The 19,053-nt window shown below is 42.4% G+C and overlaps 1 protein-coding gene and 1 non-coding gene across 6 annotated transcripts in view; one reads left to right on the top strand and one right to left on the bottom strand.

Annotated features, from left to right (window-relative positions):
• The window catches only part of LOC125239332 (alpha-1,6-mannosyl-glycoprotein 2-beta-N-acetylglucosaminyltransferase), a 90,384-nt gene that overhangs the window by 57,313 nt on the left and 14,018 nt on the right, over positions 1–19,053 (top strand). For 3 of the 5 annotated variants that reach the window (XM_048146882.1, XM_048146880.1, XM_048146879.1), the window contains 5 exons: positions 673–816; positions 2,381–2,478; positions 5,901–6,046; positions 6,601–6,761; positions 10,532–10,666. In XM_048146882.1, the coding sequence (XP_048002839.1) occupies positions 673–816; positions 2,381–2,478; positions 5,901–6,046; positions 6,601–6,761; positions 10,532–10,666 (684 nt within the window). The remainder of the gene's footprint in view (positions 1–672; positions 817–2,380; positions 2,479–5,900; positions 6,047–6,600; positions 6,762–10,531; positions 10,667–19,053) is intronic. The other 2 variants (XM_048146883.1, XM_048146881.1) reach the window with 1 other exon arrangement.
• Trnat-cgu lies at positions 1,331–1,402 on the bottom strand. Its single transcript has one exon. It is a non-coding gene; the product is annotated as a tRNA-Thr (tRNA).

Raw genomic sequence — 19,053 nt, 5'->3', positions numbered from 1 at the left:
TTTTAAGTGGAGATACTTGAAGGGATGGAGAGTGACATAGGCTACTTTTTGTCTCTTTCTAACGCGAGCGAAGCCGCGGGAAAAGCTAATTATTTAATATTATAAATGGGAAAGTGTTTGTGTCTGTTTGTCCGTCTTTCACGGCAAAACGGCGCGACGAATAGTCGTGATTTTTTGTGGAGATAGTTGAAGGGATGGAGAGTGACATAGGCTACTTTTTATCTCTTTCTAACGCGAACGAAGCCGCGGGAAAAAGCTAGTAATGTTATAATATTACATAAATGGGTAATTAAGATTTTATAAATGGGAAAGTGTGCGTCTGTTTGTTTGTCCGCCTTTCACGGCAAAACGGATCGACGAATAGACGCGATTTTTAAAGTGGATTTTTTTTTAATAACTCGATAACCGGTAGAGTTAAGACGCTAGTTTCTTAGAGAAATTTATTGTATTTGATCTAACGAACCATCAGAAATCAGAAATGTTTTATTGCAAGATTATGGTATTTACAATAATAGTAAAGGTGTAAGGTACATTTCTTGAGTAACACATAATCTACCCATCAAGAGCATGCAATAATATTTTCATTATAATTGTCATCCCTTAAAGTTAACAGAATTCAATAAAAGCAAGGTGTATACAAAAGCTAATAACTTACTTTTTTTTTGCCTGCAGGTCCACACGCGTCTTACCTACCTGCGCCACCTCATAGTGTCTCTCGCGCAGGCGCGCGACATTGAACGCACGCTACTCGTTTTCTCACACGATTACTATGACGAAGAAATCAACAGCTTGGTGCGGACTATAGACTTTACTAAAGTAAGTTAAAACACAACTAGGGAACAAATCAAATTATTTTATTGAATATTTTGTGATTTGTTCTTTTTTCAAGTAGTCACACTACTATATACAGGGTGCCCGGTAATTAATGGACAACTTTTTATCCACCAAGAGGGTACCTTATACTGGTCCAGAAAATCGACTTTAAGGTTTAGTAAAAGTCGCCTGGATTTCGAGATTTTCACACTTTTTAAAATTTCAATGGATATTAATGGACAACCTTATAACCACCAAGAGGGCACCTTATACTGGTCCAGAAAATCGACATTAATGTTTAGTAAAAGTCGCCTGGTTTTCGAGATTTTCACAATTTTTAAAATTTTAATACTACCTAAAGTTTTAAAAAGTGTAAACCTGAAAGTCGATTTTATGGACCAGTATAACGTGCCCTCTTGGTGGTTAAAAGGTTGTCCATTAATTACCCGGCACCCGGTATAAATTATAAATTGAAATAGATATCATACACGAAAGAAAAAACGACGAGGCACACTGGTGGCCGAGCCGGGAATCGAACCCGGGCCTTCAGCTTACGCGGCTAACGTCTTTACCACTAGACCACCCGCCCGCCGTGGTACTCGACGAAATTTCTCTAGTGTATGTTATCTCTGATAAGGCTAGGCGCCTTTTGACCAACTCTAAGGGCGAGCAATTAGTGCTTGCACCAAGCTAAGAAAACAATTTCATAATCAACCTAGCCCCAAACTAAGCAAAGCTTGTACTATGGGTGCTAAGTGACGATACACGTACTTAAATAGATAAATACATACTTATATACATAGAAAACATCCATGGCTCAGGAACAAATATCTGTGCTCATCACACAAATAAGTGCCCTTACCGGAAATTGAACCTAGGCCCGCGGCTTAGCAGGCAGGGTCGCTACGCGCTAGGCCAGACCGTTCAGACTGTATGTTATTGTAAACTCTTTTTAACCCCCGACGCAAAAACGACGGGGTGTTATAAGTTTGACGTGTCTGTCTGTCTGTCTGTCTGTGTGTGTGTCTGTCTGTGACATCGTAGCTCCCGTAGTTTTTTGTCTGAAAGCTGAGTTAGTAGTGATGTGCAATTTGCGAAAACTTTCCAAAAAAATCTAAAATTTCTTGAAAAATTCACGAAAATTTCACGAAAAATAATGGGAATTTAAATTTATGAAATGGAAAATTTCCACCCATACAATTGTCCGTACAAATCATGGAAAGTTTCCGAAGTTTTCCTATGTCAAAATTTCAGAATTTTGGAAACTTTCCGTCGGCACATCAGTAGTCGGGAGTGTTCTAAAAAAAAAAAATGTAGATACTGTTAACCTAGGGAAGAGCGGGGCCTCCCAACACAGGCAACTCCTTGCTTACCGGGCGGCTCCATCCCCTAAATTATGACCATGTGTTTAAAGAAATAAAGAATTTTTGTATTTTTGTATTTGTATTTTGTATTTCTTAGCCATGTTTCATGAAAATCGGTCTACTATGTCGCGGTCGGGGGTTTTTCAAAATTTTAGTTTTGTGGTTAGGTTTCAGCTATATACCTATGACATTGACTGTTGCAGGTGATGCAGATTTTCTACCCGTTCTCGATTCAGACGCATCCAAACGAGTTTCCAGGGGTGGACCCCAACGATTGCCCGAGGGACGCCAAATTTGAACAGTAAGCCTTTTTTTATATACTACGTCGGTAGCAAACAAGCATACGGCCCGCCTGATGGAAAGCGGTCACCGTAACCTATGGACGCCTGCAACTCAGACAGTGTCACATGCGCGTTGCCACCCCATTAGAAACTTGTACATACCCTTTTGCTGTGTTAAGTACACAGCAAAAAGGAGTGTACAAGTTCTAGGAGGGTTCGGGTTGCTGACGACTGAAAGGACAATAGACGGAACAAGTTAGTTCCGTAAGTCCTCCCGTCATCAGCACACCGCACTCTCGTTGAGCTCTGACAGCCTTACTCACGGCAGGAACACAACACTACGAGTAGGGTCTAGTGCTATTTGGCTGCGGTCTTCTGTAAGGCGGAGGTACTACCCCAGTTGGGCTCTGCTCTAGATTCGAGCGAGACGATATCCGCTGTGCTATGCCCTACCACAGCCCAAGCCTGCCTCTATTAAAGCCAGGGAAACACTAGGGGACGGTTGTAACATGTACTATTTTAACCACCAGCGACGTTGGATGACGCAGCGTCTTATAGTATTTGTACAATCTTCTACCTATGAGCATTTTCAGAATCTGACCCCCCCAACAGGTTAGTTTCCTATACTTAAAATAAAATATTTCATGCAGTTCACGAAATAAAGCACCACATAATTAGAAGAAAAATATGGACAGTAGTTATGTTTAAACCAAAGACCTATATAACTTCGTATAGACAGATAAAGTCTAAGAAAAATACGTACCCCAAAACCATACAGAAAAAGGTACGGTGAGCTAGATGGCGCTTATATTAATATTTGACATTTTAAAACATATCAAGCTCAGAATATGGGCCAAATTGTCAAAACTCAGGTTCAAAAGTTTTAAGCCTGTGTCGAGAGATGGCAGTCTATGCACTGTGATTACACATTTTACTTTGACAGTAATTCTCTTTAAAACATAATTTATATGTCAGGGATATGTCAGGATTGGCACCATTTTCAGACATCGGGGCGTTGCTGGGTCATCGAGGATTGAGACGAAGACGATAGTAATCAACGATTTATTTTACACACTTTCAATTTTACAGTAACTGATAGGTAAACGACTTGGTTTAGAACAATTAATTAACAACAGGACATGATACGAAACGTGATACTGTTCCTGTCCTGATACGTCTGCACGCACCAGTGACCAGTAACCAAGTAATTACAAAATCATAATGACCGTTGCCGGTCAGGCGACACTGGTTTTATACCTGAACCCTACCACTGGTCGTGCAGGTACGTCAAGTCAGACTCAGTAGAAGCACGCCAACGCTGCGCTTGCGTTTCGTAGGTAATCAATTGATGTCCCGTACTGATGACTTCCCGACATATATTTAATAAGTCAAAGAGAGAGATATAAAGTAAATGAATTGACCGTGACGTCACTCCTCCGTATTTCATAGTAATTCCATATTAGCAAATCGTTTTGACAGTTCTTAAAAAGAAGCTGATTTGACTAGTAGGAAACTAGCCTATTAGCGCAAGTTGTTAACAAAAATTAACTCACTGTCAGAATTAAACATCAAATTTCTATAAAAATATTGTTTTAGTGTTAATTACTTACTTACTTACTGCTTACTGCTAGCCTTTCTCCGCAGACGTTTTGTCTGGTTGCCTTTGGCATAGGCCTCTCCCATATTTCTCCATGTTTCTCTGTCTAGAGCTTGTCTTCTCCACAAGGCTCCAGCTACCTTTCTGAATTCATTTTCCCATCTCATTTTTTGTCCACCATCCTTCCTTTTGCCGTCTCTTGGATACCATGATGTTATGTCCTTTGACCATTTTTCTCTTTTATCTCGGAGCATGTGACCAGTCCATTTCCACTTTAGTTGCTTCAGTGTGTAGTGTTAATTACATAAACTTTAAGCTATAATCTACATTCAGAATGTGAAAAAAGTAAATTTTTAGACAGATTTTATGCTTAATTGTCGTCACAAAACTGACAGAATTTTTGTTAACGACTTACGCTAATTGGGGGGCTAAAATTCTGAAAATGGCCGTCATCACGGACGCACACAACGACAACTGTATGCTCAATGAGCTAACTGCGACACATCCGCCGGCGGTTTGTCCGCTAGTATTATTATGCTCTAGTACATACAAAAAAATACTGATATTTGTGGAGTTCTGGTTATTCGTATAATACTGGCTTTGTACAAATTTTATTATTTTTTCATTTCATTTTCCCTATATAAAATAGAAACGATGTCTAAAAAGTGCTTTTCATTTTCTGTAGGGCAATCATGGTCGCGCGATAGATGATAAAACATCGGGCCGTCCCAATCGCACTTACAAATAGTGCGATAGGGACGGCCTGCTATTTTATCATTTATCGCGCGACCATTATTGCCTGCCTGGTTTCTTTCAAGACTAAATGTAATAAGACAGTATTTTTCATTCTCCATATAAGAGGAAAGTAGGTGCTCGTTGCGGACTGGCGAACGGTTTTCTTATTTTACATGCGTATGTTTTTTTTTTTTCAGTACAGTCGGTGTTTTTTTATGCACTCAATCGATCAATCATTATTTTTTTGTAATAAAACATAACTAAATGCATGTAAATACAATTATAAAATGACACACAAGAAAATCAACAGAATATAATAAAACAAACACAACAAATTATTAATATAAATGAAATAAATATAGCCTAAAATATCACAGTCAGAAATGTCAGAATCACAAAAAAGATACAATACTGATGACAGGTACAGATTTCATGCTTACTACTTAGGGTTGTAAATAGAAAAAAACCAAATGTTTTTTTTTTTCAGAATTATGAAAAAAAACCGAGCACCGTGGTTTTTTTTTCTAAATATGGTTTTTTTTTCAGATGAACAAATAATACGACAATAACGGTTTTTCGTGAGTTGTAACGTGTTTCAACAATAACAACGTACATTTTAATTCAATTAACATTCAGTATACAAACGTTTATTGGGGAATCCCCGATGCTGCGTGTAGCGTAGAGAGGCGGTGGTGTTGCCAACAGTAAATAGTGATAACTACCAACTACAGATGTCGTAAATGTTACTTTTATAAGACCAGAAATTAAATTTATTTGATTAAATTCGTTTAATAGTTACTTTAACATTAAGTCTAAAAAACCGTATAAAAGTATTAACTACTTTGCAAATTTTGAGATAAACAGTTAATATTAGAAATTTACAAGTCACATTTACTACACTAGTGCGAGAATGGTTCATTATATGCCAAGTCGAAACTTCGGAGGGTCATCTGTACTGAAAAACATCGTACGATACACGTGCGAAAAGGAAATTCGTAACTCGTGTCGATTTACTACTCGTATTAATTTATCGCCACTCGTTTCGAACTTCGTTTTTTACGCACTTGTATCGTAATGTACTATTTCAATACTCAATCTCGTATTTTTCAGGGCAATAAAATTGAAATGCAACAACGCTTTACACCCGGACCTACACGGGCACTACAGGGAAGCCAAATACACGCAGACCAAGCACCACTGGTGGTGGAAAGCCAACAGGATCTTCAACCAGCTGCAGAGCACAGCCTCCCATACAGGTTAGTCATATGTCAGCCATATGTCACTTATCTGTCACTTATATGTATATCAGTCTAACAGGGTCTACAACCAGCTGCAGAGCACAGCCTCTCATACAGGTCAGTCATATGTTACACATATGTCAGTCTAACCGGTTCTTCAAGCTAAAGAGCGCAGCCACCCATACAGGTCAGTCATATGCCAGCCATATGTCACTTATCTGTCACTTATATGTCAGTCTAACGCGGTCTACAACCAGCTGCAGAGCACAGTCTCCCATACAGGTCATTCATATGTCGTCCATATGGCACTCATATGTCACTCATATGCCAGTCTAACAGGGTCTTAACCAGCTGAAGAGCACAGCCTCCTTTACAGGTGTCATATGTCACTTCTACTTCAGCCATATGTACTTATCTGTCACCCATCTGTCAGCTATATGTCCCTTATCTGTCAGTCAGAAGTTGTAGTAGGATATCCTCTTAATAATTTGCCGAGACGCTGTATAAAGTTTGTAAGTTACCCTCAGTACGCGAGTTAACCCATTTTTTTTTTATAAATGAATAATTTCCAGGCATGGTGGTATTCCTAGAGGAAGATCACTACGTGGCCGAAGATTTCCTCCACGTCCTGAACCTCATGAGGACCACAGCTGACAAGACATGTCCGCAGTGCGAGCTGCTCTCACTAGGGACGTATCTCAAAACGTACCAGTACCACGCCACCGCTGATAAGGTAACTATGTATTAGGGATGACGACTGCATAAGAAAATGGCATTCTGTTTAGACCGTCAGTTACATAGAGGAATGGGCAAGGAAAGAGTTGTAACACTTGTAACTCTGTACATCAGTAAATGAGAGTTATTTGTAGTGACATCTAGCGTCAATCACGCGTTAAATAGCGTAAATTATCAGTACTGCTCACAGATGTCATTATATACCATAGATCAAGCAAACATATCTACTTAGCGTGTCAAATGAACTCAGTGAAATCCACTGAGTTGTCCGTCTTTACTCGCAGCTTGCAGCTTTCGGGCGTCAATTTTTGTAAGTTGAAGTCAACCAAAACATAAAAAATGCCTCGTTACGTGATATTCAATTGCAACAACACGAAAATTATGAACAATCAAGAGCCTGAGACATATTTAAAATTACAGGCAAGAATCAACTTCAGTACAAAATTTGACACGCTCGGCCCCTATACAAATATATGAATTTGTTTCTTCTATCTAAATTAAGTTCTGTGGTACTGCTACTTGTCAATAGATGTCGCGACGAACAAAAATTCTAATGCTCAACAATTTTTAGCTAATATTACAATAGTATTAATCAGTACTCTGTTTTCAATTCCTTCTGCTTGTAATATTAGTTGTAAACTGTTTTAATATTACATTTTTGGCAGACGCGACACTGTGTCGAGTAGTGGTACTGATAATTTACGCTATTTGACGCGAGATTGACGCTAGATGTCACTTCAAATAACTTGCATTGACTGATATATGGAATTACAAATCTCTCGTTACTTATTTCTCTATGGTCAGTTAGATCGTCCAAAAATACGAAACACATAATTACTTTTCGCTTTTTCTAATTAATAAAAAAAATACAAAGATATAGAGCATCAAAGTTCCGGAGCTTGTGACGTCACTTCTAAGTAAACATTGTACCTAGGCGTGACGTCACGCGAAACTTCGACGCACTGTACCGTCGTCATAATTTATAAACAACAATATCTGGGCGACCGAGCTTCGCTCGGTTCTATTTTAATATATCACGTCTTTAGATAAAAAAAAAACTCTTATAAATACAAAAACAAAAAAAAAGACAAAAAACAAAAACTTAATTTCTGGCCGGGATTCGAAACCCTGACACCTACGATCTATCTGCGTACATTAGACCGACCTCGTGCGACTGAGCTACGCGGAATCGATGCGCGCGCGGCGAAATTAAGGACCATATTTTACGTTTACAAATGCGAAAGAAAAACTCATGAAAACTCGAAAATTCGCGTTTTCCGGGATCTAAGGCTACGCTAGATCGATTTTTCACCCCGAAAACCCCCACAAAACAAATTTCAGCGAAATCGTTAGAGCGGTTTCCGAGATCGTCGGTATATATAAATAAATAAATAAATAAATAAATAAATAAATAAATAAATATACAAGAATTGCTCGTTTAATAGTATAAGATTTAACAAAAACTAATTTTTTTGTTCCTTGTTTTGATAACACAAGCTTTTTTTAATGTTGACACTTGCTAACTGTGCGTAGCACTGAATGTGCTTTGTTATTAATTTTAAACAATAGCTTGCTTGAAACCAAGCATACGTTATGCCAAGAAATTTATAGAAAATAGGCCAGTTTCCTACTAGTCAAATCAGCTTCTTTTTAAGAACTGTCAAAACGATTTGCTAATATGGAAAATATTACTATGAAATACTGAGGAGTGACGTCACGGTCAATTCATTTACTTTATATCTTTCTCTTTGATTTAAACATAACTACTGTCCATATTTTTCTTCTAATTATGTGGTGCTTTATTTCGTGCACTGCATAAAATATTTTAAGTATAGGAAACTAGCCTATTGTTTAATTCGAAATTCACTGAAATTGCAAATATATTAATACGAGTGCAATTGTGTTTTTGTTAGTGCACTATTTTCAATAACAACACATATTCATTAAAAGGAGAAACGTATACATTTGAAATAACTAATATGTCGTCACTACTTTTTAATGAAACTTGTATCTTCGTCTGTAGAAAATAAAATTGAAAAGATTGATTGATTGATGTGAAAAGAAAATTGTAGTAAGTATGTATGGAATGCATATAGACTTACTGCGTTTTAACTTTGAGAAGCAGCGTGAGATACGAGATTTTTTAAAAGTAGTGACGATTTTTAACTTTATTAGAAAATATTTCATAAGGTACATTCACCGGCATAAGTATGTGATGATTTCTATACCTTGTCACATTGACGTCTAGTTTGAAATGTCATACGAAATTGTCAATGACTCTGGTAGCGGTAAGTACGTGCGACTTTCGTTCCGGAAGTCGCGGGTTCGAACTTCGAACCCCGGCTCGCACCAATGAATTTTTCAAAATTTATGTGCGAAATGTCATTTGATATTTGCCAGTCGCTTTTCGGTGAAGGAAAACATCGTGAGGAAACCGAACTAATTCCATTAAGATCTAGTTACCCTTCGGGTTGGAAGGTCAGATGGTAGTCGCTTTTGTAAAAACTAGTGCCTACGCCAAATTTTGGGCTTCGTTGTCAAAGCAGACCCCAGGGTCCCATGAGCCTTGGCAAATGCCAAGATAACGCAAGGAGCATGATGATTAAAAGCGACAAGGTACATAAATCATCACTTATTTATGCCGGTGACTGTACATCGGGGCAAATCTCGACTGGGGGGCAAATGTAACTGGTCCATTATTTCCATGTTTTACAATGTTTGCATTAAATAGAGTGTCCACCGGCTATATATGGTAGGCGTGTTCCACAGAATTAGATTTACGTAGAAGAAACAAGTTCATCTATTTGTATGGCGGCCGAGCGTGTCAGATTTTGCACTGAAGTTGTTACTTGCCTGTGATTTTAAATATGTCTCAGGCCCTTGAGTGTTCATAATTTTTGTGTTGTATCAATTAAATATCACGTAACGAGGCATTTTTAATGTTTATATTGACTTCAACTTACAAAAATTTACGCCCGAAAGCTGCAAGCTGCGATCAAAGACGGACAACTCAGTGGATTTCACTGAGTTCATTTGACACGCTAAGTAGATACATTTGCTTGATCTATGGTTTATATGACATCTATGGCGTGTTCAGTGGATACATGTAGAACTCAACATCATAGTGTAATAATGGAAAACATGGATTAGTTACAATTGCCCCAGTCGAGATTTGTCCCGCTGTAGTTTATTCGAAACTTGATTTTAAAAAGTTGTGAAACTGGAATGAGTACATTATTTTGATTACTGTTATATTAAAAATGTCTCCTTTAATGAGTATGTTTATAATTGGCCAAGGAAAAAATCGAATCATACAACAAACGCTTTCTTAAATCAAACAAAATTTTAAAGCTACGTAATCACTATAAACATTTTTGTTTCGAAACACGGTGTATAAACAATGTTTCTTTTTGAGAAACAATATTTATAGTGAATACGCACCTTAAGGGCCCATTTAGACGGTACGAGAACTCGCATGCGAGTTTTATTACGTTGCGATGTTTGATGGCTGTGCAAAATTGTATCATAGATTAAATATTATCATACCATCCCATACATTAAAATGCGACCACCTAAGAACGCGCTTACACTACACCACACATAGATGGCGCCACAAAAAAATGTATGTAACCTCAACAGCCTGCAATGTAACTAAAGTCGCATACGATATCGCACGCCGTCTAAATCAGGCCTAAAAAATTAACGCGCCAAAGAGTTGCAAAACAGATATTTTCTTTGGCGACCCTAACTTTATTTCACACGCAACAGCGGAAGAAGCAGCTGACTCTGTCTTACATCCAGCAAGTGCGCGCCGCGAACGAGGAGCGACGGAGACGGAAGATGGACGCGATGGCCAGCTGGAACTATCAGGTGTACCCGAACTTTTACGGGTACACGCAAAAGGTTAAGCTTGAGGCTAGCACAGTAGTTTGGTTCGGAGTTTTGAGCATGTTTTACTAAACAGGGGCATAGGAGACTAAAAACGGCTTTTCAATAGGCTATTAGACTCATATCGAATTTGGCACAATAAATGATTGTCTTAAATATTTGACATAAAAAAAAACAATATTTATAAATTTTGGGTATTAAAAGTGTATGATGACTACGTATTTTCGATTAAAAATGTGTAATTTTTTATTTATTTTGGCCACCGAAAACGCTGTCAGCGATCTAGTGACGTCATCGAATTCGAACCTTACTGCATGTCAAAACAATCACTGACATATTGAACTTTATACCTTCATACTTAAAAAGTCAGAAAATATAAAAATTTTACCTTCCAATAAAATTTGTATTATTTTGCCTGGTATATCCGAGGTCTTTATAGAGAGTACGTCGTAGACGTCGCATCGGACCGATAGATGGCGCCATCGTTCGTTGTAAGTCGCTCCGGCGTCTCACCGCCGCGATGTTGGTAGTCCCGTTTTTCCCCACCTGCAACACAAGGCCCCCCGCGCCCCGACTCGCCACCAGCCACCCTCATTGTTGAGGAGAAGTGCCGACGGTATATTAAGCCTACCAGGAAGGCATCACTCAGACCTCGGATATACCAGGCAAAATAATACAAATTTTATTGGAAGGTAAAATTTTTATATTATTTGTGCCGTTTGTATATCCGAGGTCTTTATAGAGACCTGTTTATTATCTCCTGGTGGCGAGTCAGCTGGCGCGCAAGCCTTTGGTAGCCCTATTGGCATAGCATAGAAGAATAAGTGAATCAGTTGAACCGATTTGACAGATGTATCAGTCGAAATAGCCTTCGATCCGCGAATATCTCGGTGCCAGAAACGCATAAAGAGATTTTCGTGATGACGTTTAGCTTTAGTCAGCGAATAGTTAGAGAAATGACATTATTATACATCGCAGATCAAAACAAAAAAAAAAAAAAAAAAGATGTAGGCGAGGCTGACTTGAACAAGATACAAAAACCTTAGATACACTATTATTATTAACAGACACGTTATTTTATCAGGTTATAAACCCAATTTCAGACACAAAGTGTGGAAATTAACTGTAAAAGTAGTGTAACTATCTGTACTGTAGCAGGGTAACGTAATTGATACTGCTTTTGTCAACCCTTCGTAAAAATTATCTAAATCAATATTAGCTTTGATATGACTATTTAAAGTCCAACGTCTTACGTCCATATCAAACACAGAAAAAGGTCATCACTCACGTGCCCAAGGGCTATTTGTTACAATACTGGTATTTTCGATCAGACTATTTCGCGTCAAGCGAGCGCGGTTGCAAGCGAGACTCCTGAACTCTGAACTCTTTTTAGTGAGGGCATTTGAGGATACCGATCGCTCGGTAAGACTAGCCTAGAAGATGAAAAGTACGAGCGCTGTCGATTGCTACTACACTGGACGGAGGTATCAGTCGATTTCTTTAAGTCAGTCATTGACTCTTAGGGTAATCCATTACCTAATCCAAAACCCGATGCGACGGATTTCTACTTCGTGCAATGAAGGTCGACAGAGTAGACTGAGAGGTGGAGACGTCAGTGTCGCATCGCTGGTGGTTGCTGAACACGTCGTGGTAGCAGGTCAAGGGGTGAATTTAACACCGCCACACATGCGCGCTTTAAGAGCGTAGGCGGAGCGCAATAATGGCGGTGCACCGCACTAACGCTGGCGTTGCGCCCAGTGGGCGCTAGCGGGAACGAACGAGCGCTGATAGCGAGCGCAACGCGCGCGGGACGCGAGCGGAATGCACGCGCATTCAGCGCGCTGATAGCGAAGCGGAATGCGCTTTATGTGTGGCGGAGGCTTAATACGTACCGTTGTACGGCGTAATGCAGGGCTCTCGCAGACGAAGAGGTACGATGACGGGCGAAGCAGAAGAAGGCGAGGTCACCGAAGGTCACTTACTTGGCTCCCAGGGGGTGCATACTGACCTCGTACGACAGTCTGTTGGAGTCAGCAGTTACTGTCGTAGTTACTCGTAACAGAAGAGATGTAGTCCTGCCATCGTACAGTATAACATAACCTACAACTGAACTGTGCATAGCATATAGTGCTATGCGAACCTTAAGCCGGCTGCATGTCACTTCAGTCGCCAGCGCCACCGCCTGTTGAAGATTATTCTCCATCGGAAGAGCTTTACTTCGTACAATGTTCCGATTATTGAAGGTCTTATCGGGCTGCAGATGCAAGCAAAACAGGGGCGATTGGCCTACAGCTATCGGCAGCTGTACGAGGTAATGCTGGAAACTGCAGCGGTGCAACCTTCCTCTGTAGACCACGAAAGTTGTGAAATTTATGAAATCAGGTTCTACGATCGAATCAAGCACTATATTAATTGAGTATAGTCGAGCCAGATGATAAGTACTGAAGTACTCCTGAGTTCCTGGCCCCTTTCGCTTTGAGCTGGAATCTGAAGTTCACTAAGGCGAAGCAGGTTTATTTTTCCCAATTTGTTTATTAGAGGCTCGGCGAATAAGTTAATCTCTCGAATGGACAGGGGGCGCCACAAGCCTCCGGGAAATCGTCGTGTACTTGGAACCCCCGCGGCCAGATTGCCGATCGGTTTTGGTGTCCGCCCGGTAAACAGACGCACGCTCAGGATGCAGGACGCTGGCTCGAATTCAGATCTGGACATTCTGAAAGGGATTTTTTTTTAATTCCGCAAACCTTTACGATGTCTTTGACCTACACAATGAGCGATGTACAGGAATCACAGGGTCTTCTCGCGAGGCGCCTCTCCGATTAGATAGCTCGCGAACATCGTCAGGACACCCTCGCAGCAGTGCGGCTCCTCGTCCGGTTATTGACGTCTTACCTCGTTCAACTATGGGTCTCCAAACCACGTTAGGACGTAGCATCTTAAGAATTTATCTGTTCTCACTTCGGCGACGGAGGAGTCCTTGGTCAAAATAGAGTGTAAATACAGTCGTACTTCACGGGAACTGGAAAGAGAAGAGTGGATACCATAGTGTACGGGATGTCAGCTGATAGCGGCGCCCGGCGTCACATTGGAGGGTAGTATCAGCCTGGTCAGCAACAGAGTCTGCAACGATACCGTAGCAGACGGAGCCTGGATAGTCGTGGTCGTGGCACCATTGTAGGGGAAGACAGTGTTCGCGGTGAGCGTGACATCTTAGGCGCGACGGGCGTTATCAGCGTGGCGGCTAGCAGCACCAAGGGCCCACATCAGCAATCTTACCAGCTTGTCACTGCAGCAGACGCTGTTATGTTCGGCGGTGAGATTGAGACGGCCGTCGTCAGCTCGAAAGGCGTCTCGATGCCCTGTCGCGTCGCGCAGTATCGTGCTCGGTGGCCCTCTCGAGGTCGCCGCCGTCAGCGCGGGAGGCACCGGCGCCAGCGTGGCAGTCAGCTACATCGGTGAACAGCATCAACAGAGTTCGCGGCGTCGTCACGGCAAACGCGGCAGGAAAATTAGCGACGCCTTCGCGGCAGCCGTAGTATTGCGCTCGGTGGCGCGATGAAGGTCGCCGCGTCTGCAATCTTACCTCGTGCGATCGAGGCGACATCAAGGCGCCAGCATGAGCGTGTCGGCCGACGACACCGGTGGAAAACTTCAAGTAGCTTGCGGCGTTGTCACGGCAGACGCAGCAGAAGGATTGCGACGCCTGTGCAGCGGTTAACAGTATTACGCTCCGCATCACCACTGAGGCGCCAGCATAAGCGTGGCGGCCAGCAATACTGGTGGACAGCTTCGGCAGGGTCGCGTCTCGCGTCGTTGTCACGGCATATGAACGCTCTACATCACCATCGAGGCGCCAGCATAAGCGTGGCGGCCAGCGATACTGGTGGACAGCTTCAGCAGGATCGCGGCGTTGTCACGGCAGATGAGCTCGCTGCATCACCATCGAGGCGCCAGCATAAGCGTGGCGGCCAGCGATACTGGTGGACAGCTACAGCAGGTGGACAGTCAGCAGGATCGCGGCGTTGTCACGGCAGACGAACGCTCTGCATCACCATCGAGGCGCCAGCATAAGCGTGGCGGCCAGCGATATTGGTGGACAGCTTCAGCAGGCTCGCGGCGTTGTCAAGGCAGACGCACGCTCTGCATCACCATGGAGGCGCCAGCATAAGCGTGGCGGCCAGCGATACTGGTGGACAGCTTCAGCAGGATCGCGGCGTTGTCACGGCAGACGAACGCTCTGCATCACCATCGAGGCGCCAGCATAAGCGTGGCGGCCAGCGATACTGGTGGACAGCTTCAGCAGGATCGCGGCGTTGTCACGGCAGACGAACGCTCTGCATCACCATCGAGGCGCCAGCATAAGCGTGGCGGCCAGCGATATTGGTGGACAGCTTCAGCAGGCTCGCGGCGTTGTCAAGGCAGACGCACGCTCTGCATCACCATCGAGGCGCCAGCATAAGCGTGGCGGCCAGCGATACTGGTGGACAGCTACAGCAGGTGGGCAGTCAGCAGGATCGCGGCGTTGTCACGGCAGACGAACGCTCTGCATCACCATCGAGGCGCCAGCATAAGCGTGGCGGCCAGCGATATTGGTGGACAGCTTCAGCAGGCTCGCGGCGTTGTCAAGGCAGACGCACGCTCTGCATCACCATCGAGGCGCCAGCATAAGCGTGGCGGCCAGCGATACTGGTGGACAGCTTCAGCAGGATCGCGGCGTTGTGGCGGGGGCAGAAGGTGGCCGCGCTGGTAGCCTGCGTATTGACGACTGATCACTAACGGCACGGCGCTCGCGTCGGGGCAGCAGCAGACATACTTACAGCGTCGCATGCGACGCCTATGCGGCGGCCACAACGTTGTTCGGCGGCACCGCAGAGATGGCCATCGTTAACGAGGAGGCAACTTCTACGCAACCTCGGCGGCGCCGACGCGGCGGACAACACTGCCGCGGTCAGCGGCGCTATCGCAGCGCTACAGTAAGTTTCGGCGCCGACACGTGGCTTGGGGCCTCCGCACCGAATCGGAAACCGAACATATTCTTTCTAAAATAATATGAATCTGCTCACCCATTCGTCGGAGAAATTCAAACCTCCTTGAAGCGCGGTATTCCTCCACCGCGCCCGCCGCCGCCGCCGCCGCCGCAGCCCGCAGGTCGCGCAGCCCGCGGTCGCGAAGCACGTGGTCCCCGGAGCACGTGGTCCCCGGCGGAGCAACTTACCTACGTTACCGCTTATATTCTCGCGCGAAACTTTTAATACGCGGATAACACTTCCTACTTTAGTCTCGGAAATGCGAATTTAAAAAAAGAAAACTGATTAACGGTAGCGATTTTTGCAGCATGGAACTTTCTTACAAAAAAGTGGGTAGAATCATAAAGCACCGCTCGTTCATTTCTATAGTGAGAACCCCGAAAGACGAATAATGATCGCTAGCGAGGCATAATATATCTCATTATTCAAGACGAACGAGCGCAAATTAAAAGGGAAGAAAGAATTGACGGATGAAATTGAAAAATTTCATAATTCCGAAACGTTATAAGCCACTTTTTAAATAAAAACACGAATAACTCTGGTTTGACCAGAAATAACAAGGAAATAGAAACTAAAAGATTAATTTCGAGACACCATGCTGTAAAAATGTTCGAACGGAATACGCGACAACCGGTCACTTCGGCGTTCGACGAAACAATGAGGGTGGCTGGTGGCGAGTCGGGGCGCGGGGGGCCTTGTGTTGCAGGTGGGGAAAAACGGGACTACCAACATCGCGGCGGTGAGACGCCGGAGCGACTTACAACGAACGATGGCGCCATCTATCGGTCCGATGCGACGTCTACGACGTACTCTCTATAAAGACCTCGGATATACAAACGGCACAAATAATATAGTTTTCGAATAGAATGACCTGATGCACAGATAATCTATAGATTAACATGACTGTGTTGTTTTCGCCTCATTACGTAAAAGTATACTTTAAAAATATATTTCAGTACAGATGGTGTTTTTTTTACGCACTTGTGCGAGAAGTGGTTCATTATATGCCAGGTCGAAGCTTCGGAGGCTCATCTGTACTGAAAAACGTCGTACGATACACGTGCGAAAAGGAAATTCGTAACTCGTGTCGATTTAACACACTCCCTTCGGTCGTGTTTTAATTTGTCGCCACTCGTTTCGAACTTCCTTTTGTACGCACTTGTATCGTAATGTACTATTTTGCTGTTTTTAAGTCATAATAAAATATGGTAATATTTTATTTCGGTTAATTGGACAGTGCTTAATCATATAAGACAGACTTTAAAAAAGGGCCCAGTAGCCTATTACCGCTTATTCAATTAAATAAATATAAATAAATAAATAAATATTATTATAGGACATTCTTCCACAGATTGACTGAGTCCCACGGTAAGCTCAAGAAGGCTTGTGTTGTGGGTACTCAGACAACGATATATATAATTACTTATATTCTATAGACAACATCCATGACTCAGGAACAAATATCTGTGCTCATCACACAAATAAATGCCCTTACCGGGATTCGAACCCGGATTAGATTTAGGGAAACAAAATGAGTAGGTAGGGAATGTAGAACCGGTTTAAAGAGTTTCAATCGGATCCGATCCGATGGCCGAGTGGTTTTACAGGCATCCGTCCGGTTAACGGAGTACGCTGGTTCGATTCCAGCTCGGAACACTTGGAGGCCTTGGTCACTTTTTCTTTGTATATGACATTTAACGATTATAATCTCAATTTGTAAAGCGCTGGTAGCCTAGCGGTAAGTACGTGCGAGTTTTGTTCCGGAGGTCGCGGATTCGAACCCCGGCTCTCACCAAATGAGTTTTTCAGAATTTATGTGCGAAATGTCATTTGATATTTGCCAGTCGCTTTTCGGTAAAGGAAAACATCGTGAGGAAACCGGACTAATTCCAATAAGGTCTAGTTTACCGGGGTTGGAAGGTCAGATGGCAGTCGCTTTCGTAAAAACTAGTGCCTACGCCAGATATTGGGATTAGTTGTCAAAGCGGACCCCGGCTCCCATGAGCCGTGGCAAATGCCGGGATAACGCAAGGAGGATGATGATGTATCTCAATTTGTACCTTTGTAGCGATATTAATGATATTATCGCAGATTATCTAATAATAACTATGAGGCGGGCGATTTTGATTTAAAAGTCGCACGAATATTTCTACAGCTTCTTCAAAGGGTTAAAAAAAAATCTACACAAGAATTGTTTACTGTTTAAATACCTGTGTAAAGCTAAAACATTGCTCAAAATCTCAATTTATTGTAAATAGGGATAGCTGTAGATATAATACGCTTTAACGCTATTATTCATAAACATAACAATATTTCTATCTTGCTGTAAAACCATAGATTGAAGATCATACCATCCCATACATTAAAATGCGACCGCCTAAGAACGCGCATACACTACACCACACATAGATGGCGACACAAAAAATGCCTTGTTGCCATCGATTATTTGTAGATTGCAAGCGCGGATCCAGCTTCGTGCCCAGGGGGGCGTCACGTGGTAAAGGCCCAGTCCCCAGGGGGGGGGGGTCACGTGGTAAAGGCCCAGTCCCCAGGGGGGGGGTCACGTGGTCTATTTGTATGGCCAACCTAGACTAAACTAGATCCGCGCATGGTAGATTGGCGTTAAGTGTCACTTTCGAGCCATAAATCTATGTCAAAAGTGACACTTAACGCCATCTACAAGTATAATCGAAAGTTACAATTTTTTTTTTGTGGCGCCATCTATGTGTGGTGTAGTGTATGCGCGTTCTTAGGCGGTCGCATTTTAATGTATGGGATGGTATGATCTTCTATTTAATCTATGGTAAAACGTACAATACATGTGGAAATAGGTAGGTGTATGTACGCACTTGTATGATTATTGGTTATATACTACTAGCTTTATCCCGCGGCTTCGCTCGCATTAGAAAGAGACCAAAAGTAGCCTATGTCACTCTCCATCCCTTCAACTATCTCAACTTCAGAAATCACGTCAATTCGTCGCTCCGTTTTGCCGTGAAAGACGGACAAACAGACACACACAATTTCCCATTTATAATATTAGTATGGATTTACGGTAATATGTTTATGAATAACGGTAAAAGTATATAGATTAAATATATAGCTTTGCATTGTATATAGCATTTGCTACTTAGACTAGATCGTAAGAGCATATAAACGCTTGCATTTTACAATAAATTACGTATATTATGTTTTATTCCTGATCAGAAATATACGACTACGCGCCATCTTGCGGAATTTTATTGGAACTATTTTCTTCATACTATACTGAACTGTCACTGCATACATCAGAATAACAGCGCCCTCTTGACAATAGTCATACAATAGTCCTATATTTCTGGTTAGGAATTAAAAACTAGAGGTAGTGTTGTTTAA

The sequence above is a fragment of the Leguminivora glycinivorella genome, chromosome 25 (assembly GCF_023078275.1).
Source record: "Leguminivora glycinivorella isolate SPB_JAAS2020 chromosome 25, LegGlyc_1.1, whole genome shotgun sequence".
NCBI lineage: Eukaryota > Metazoa > Arthropoda > Insecta > Lepidoptera > Tortricidae > Leguminivora > Leguminivora glycinivorella.
The sequence above is the reverse complement of the archived record's forward strand: the minus strand, read 5'-3'. Positions and strand labels throughout refer to the sequence as shown.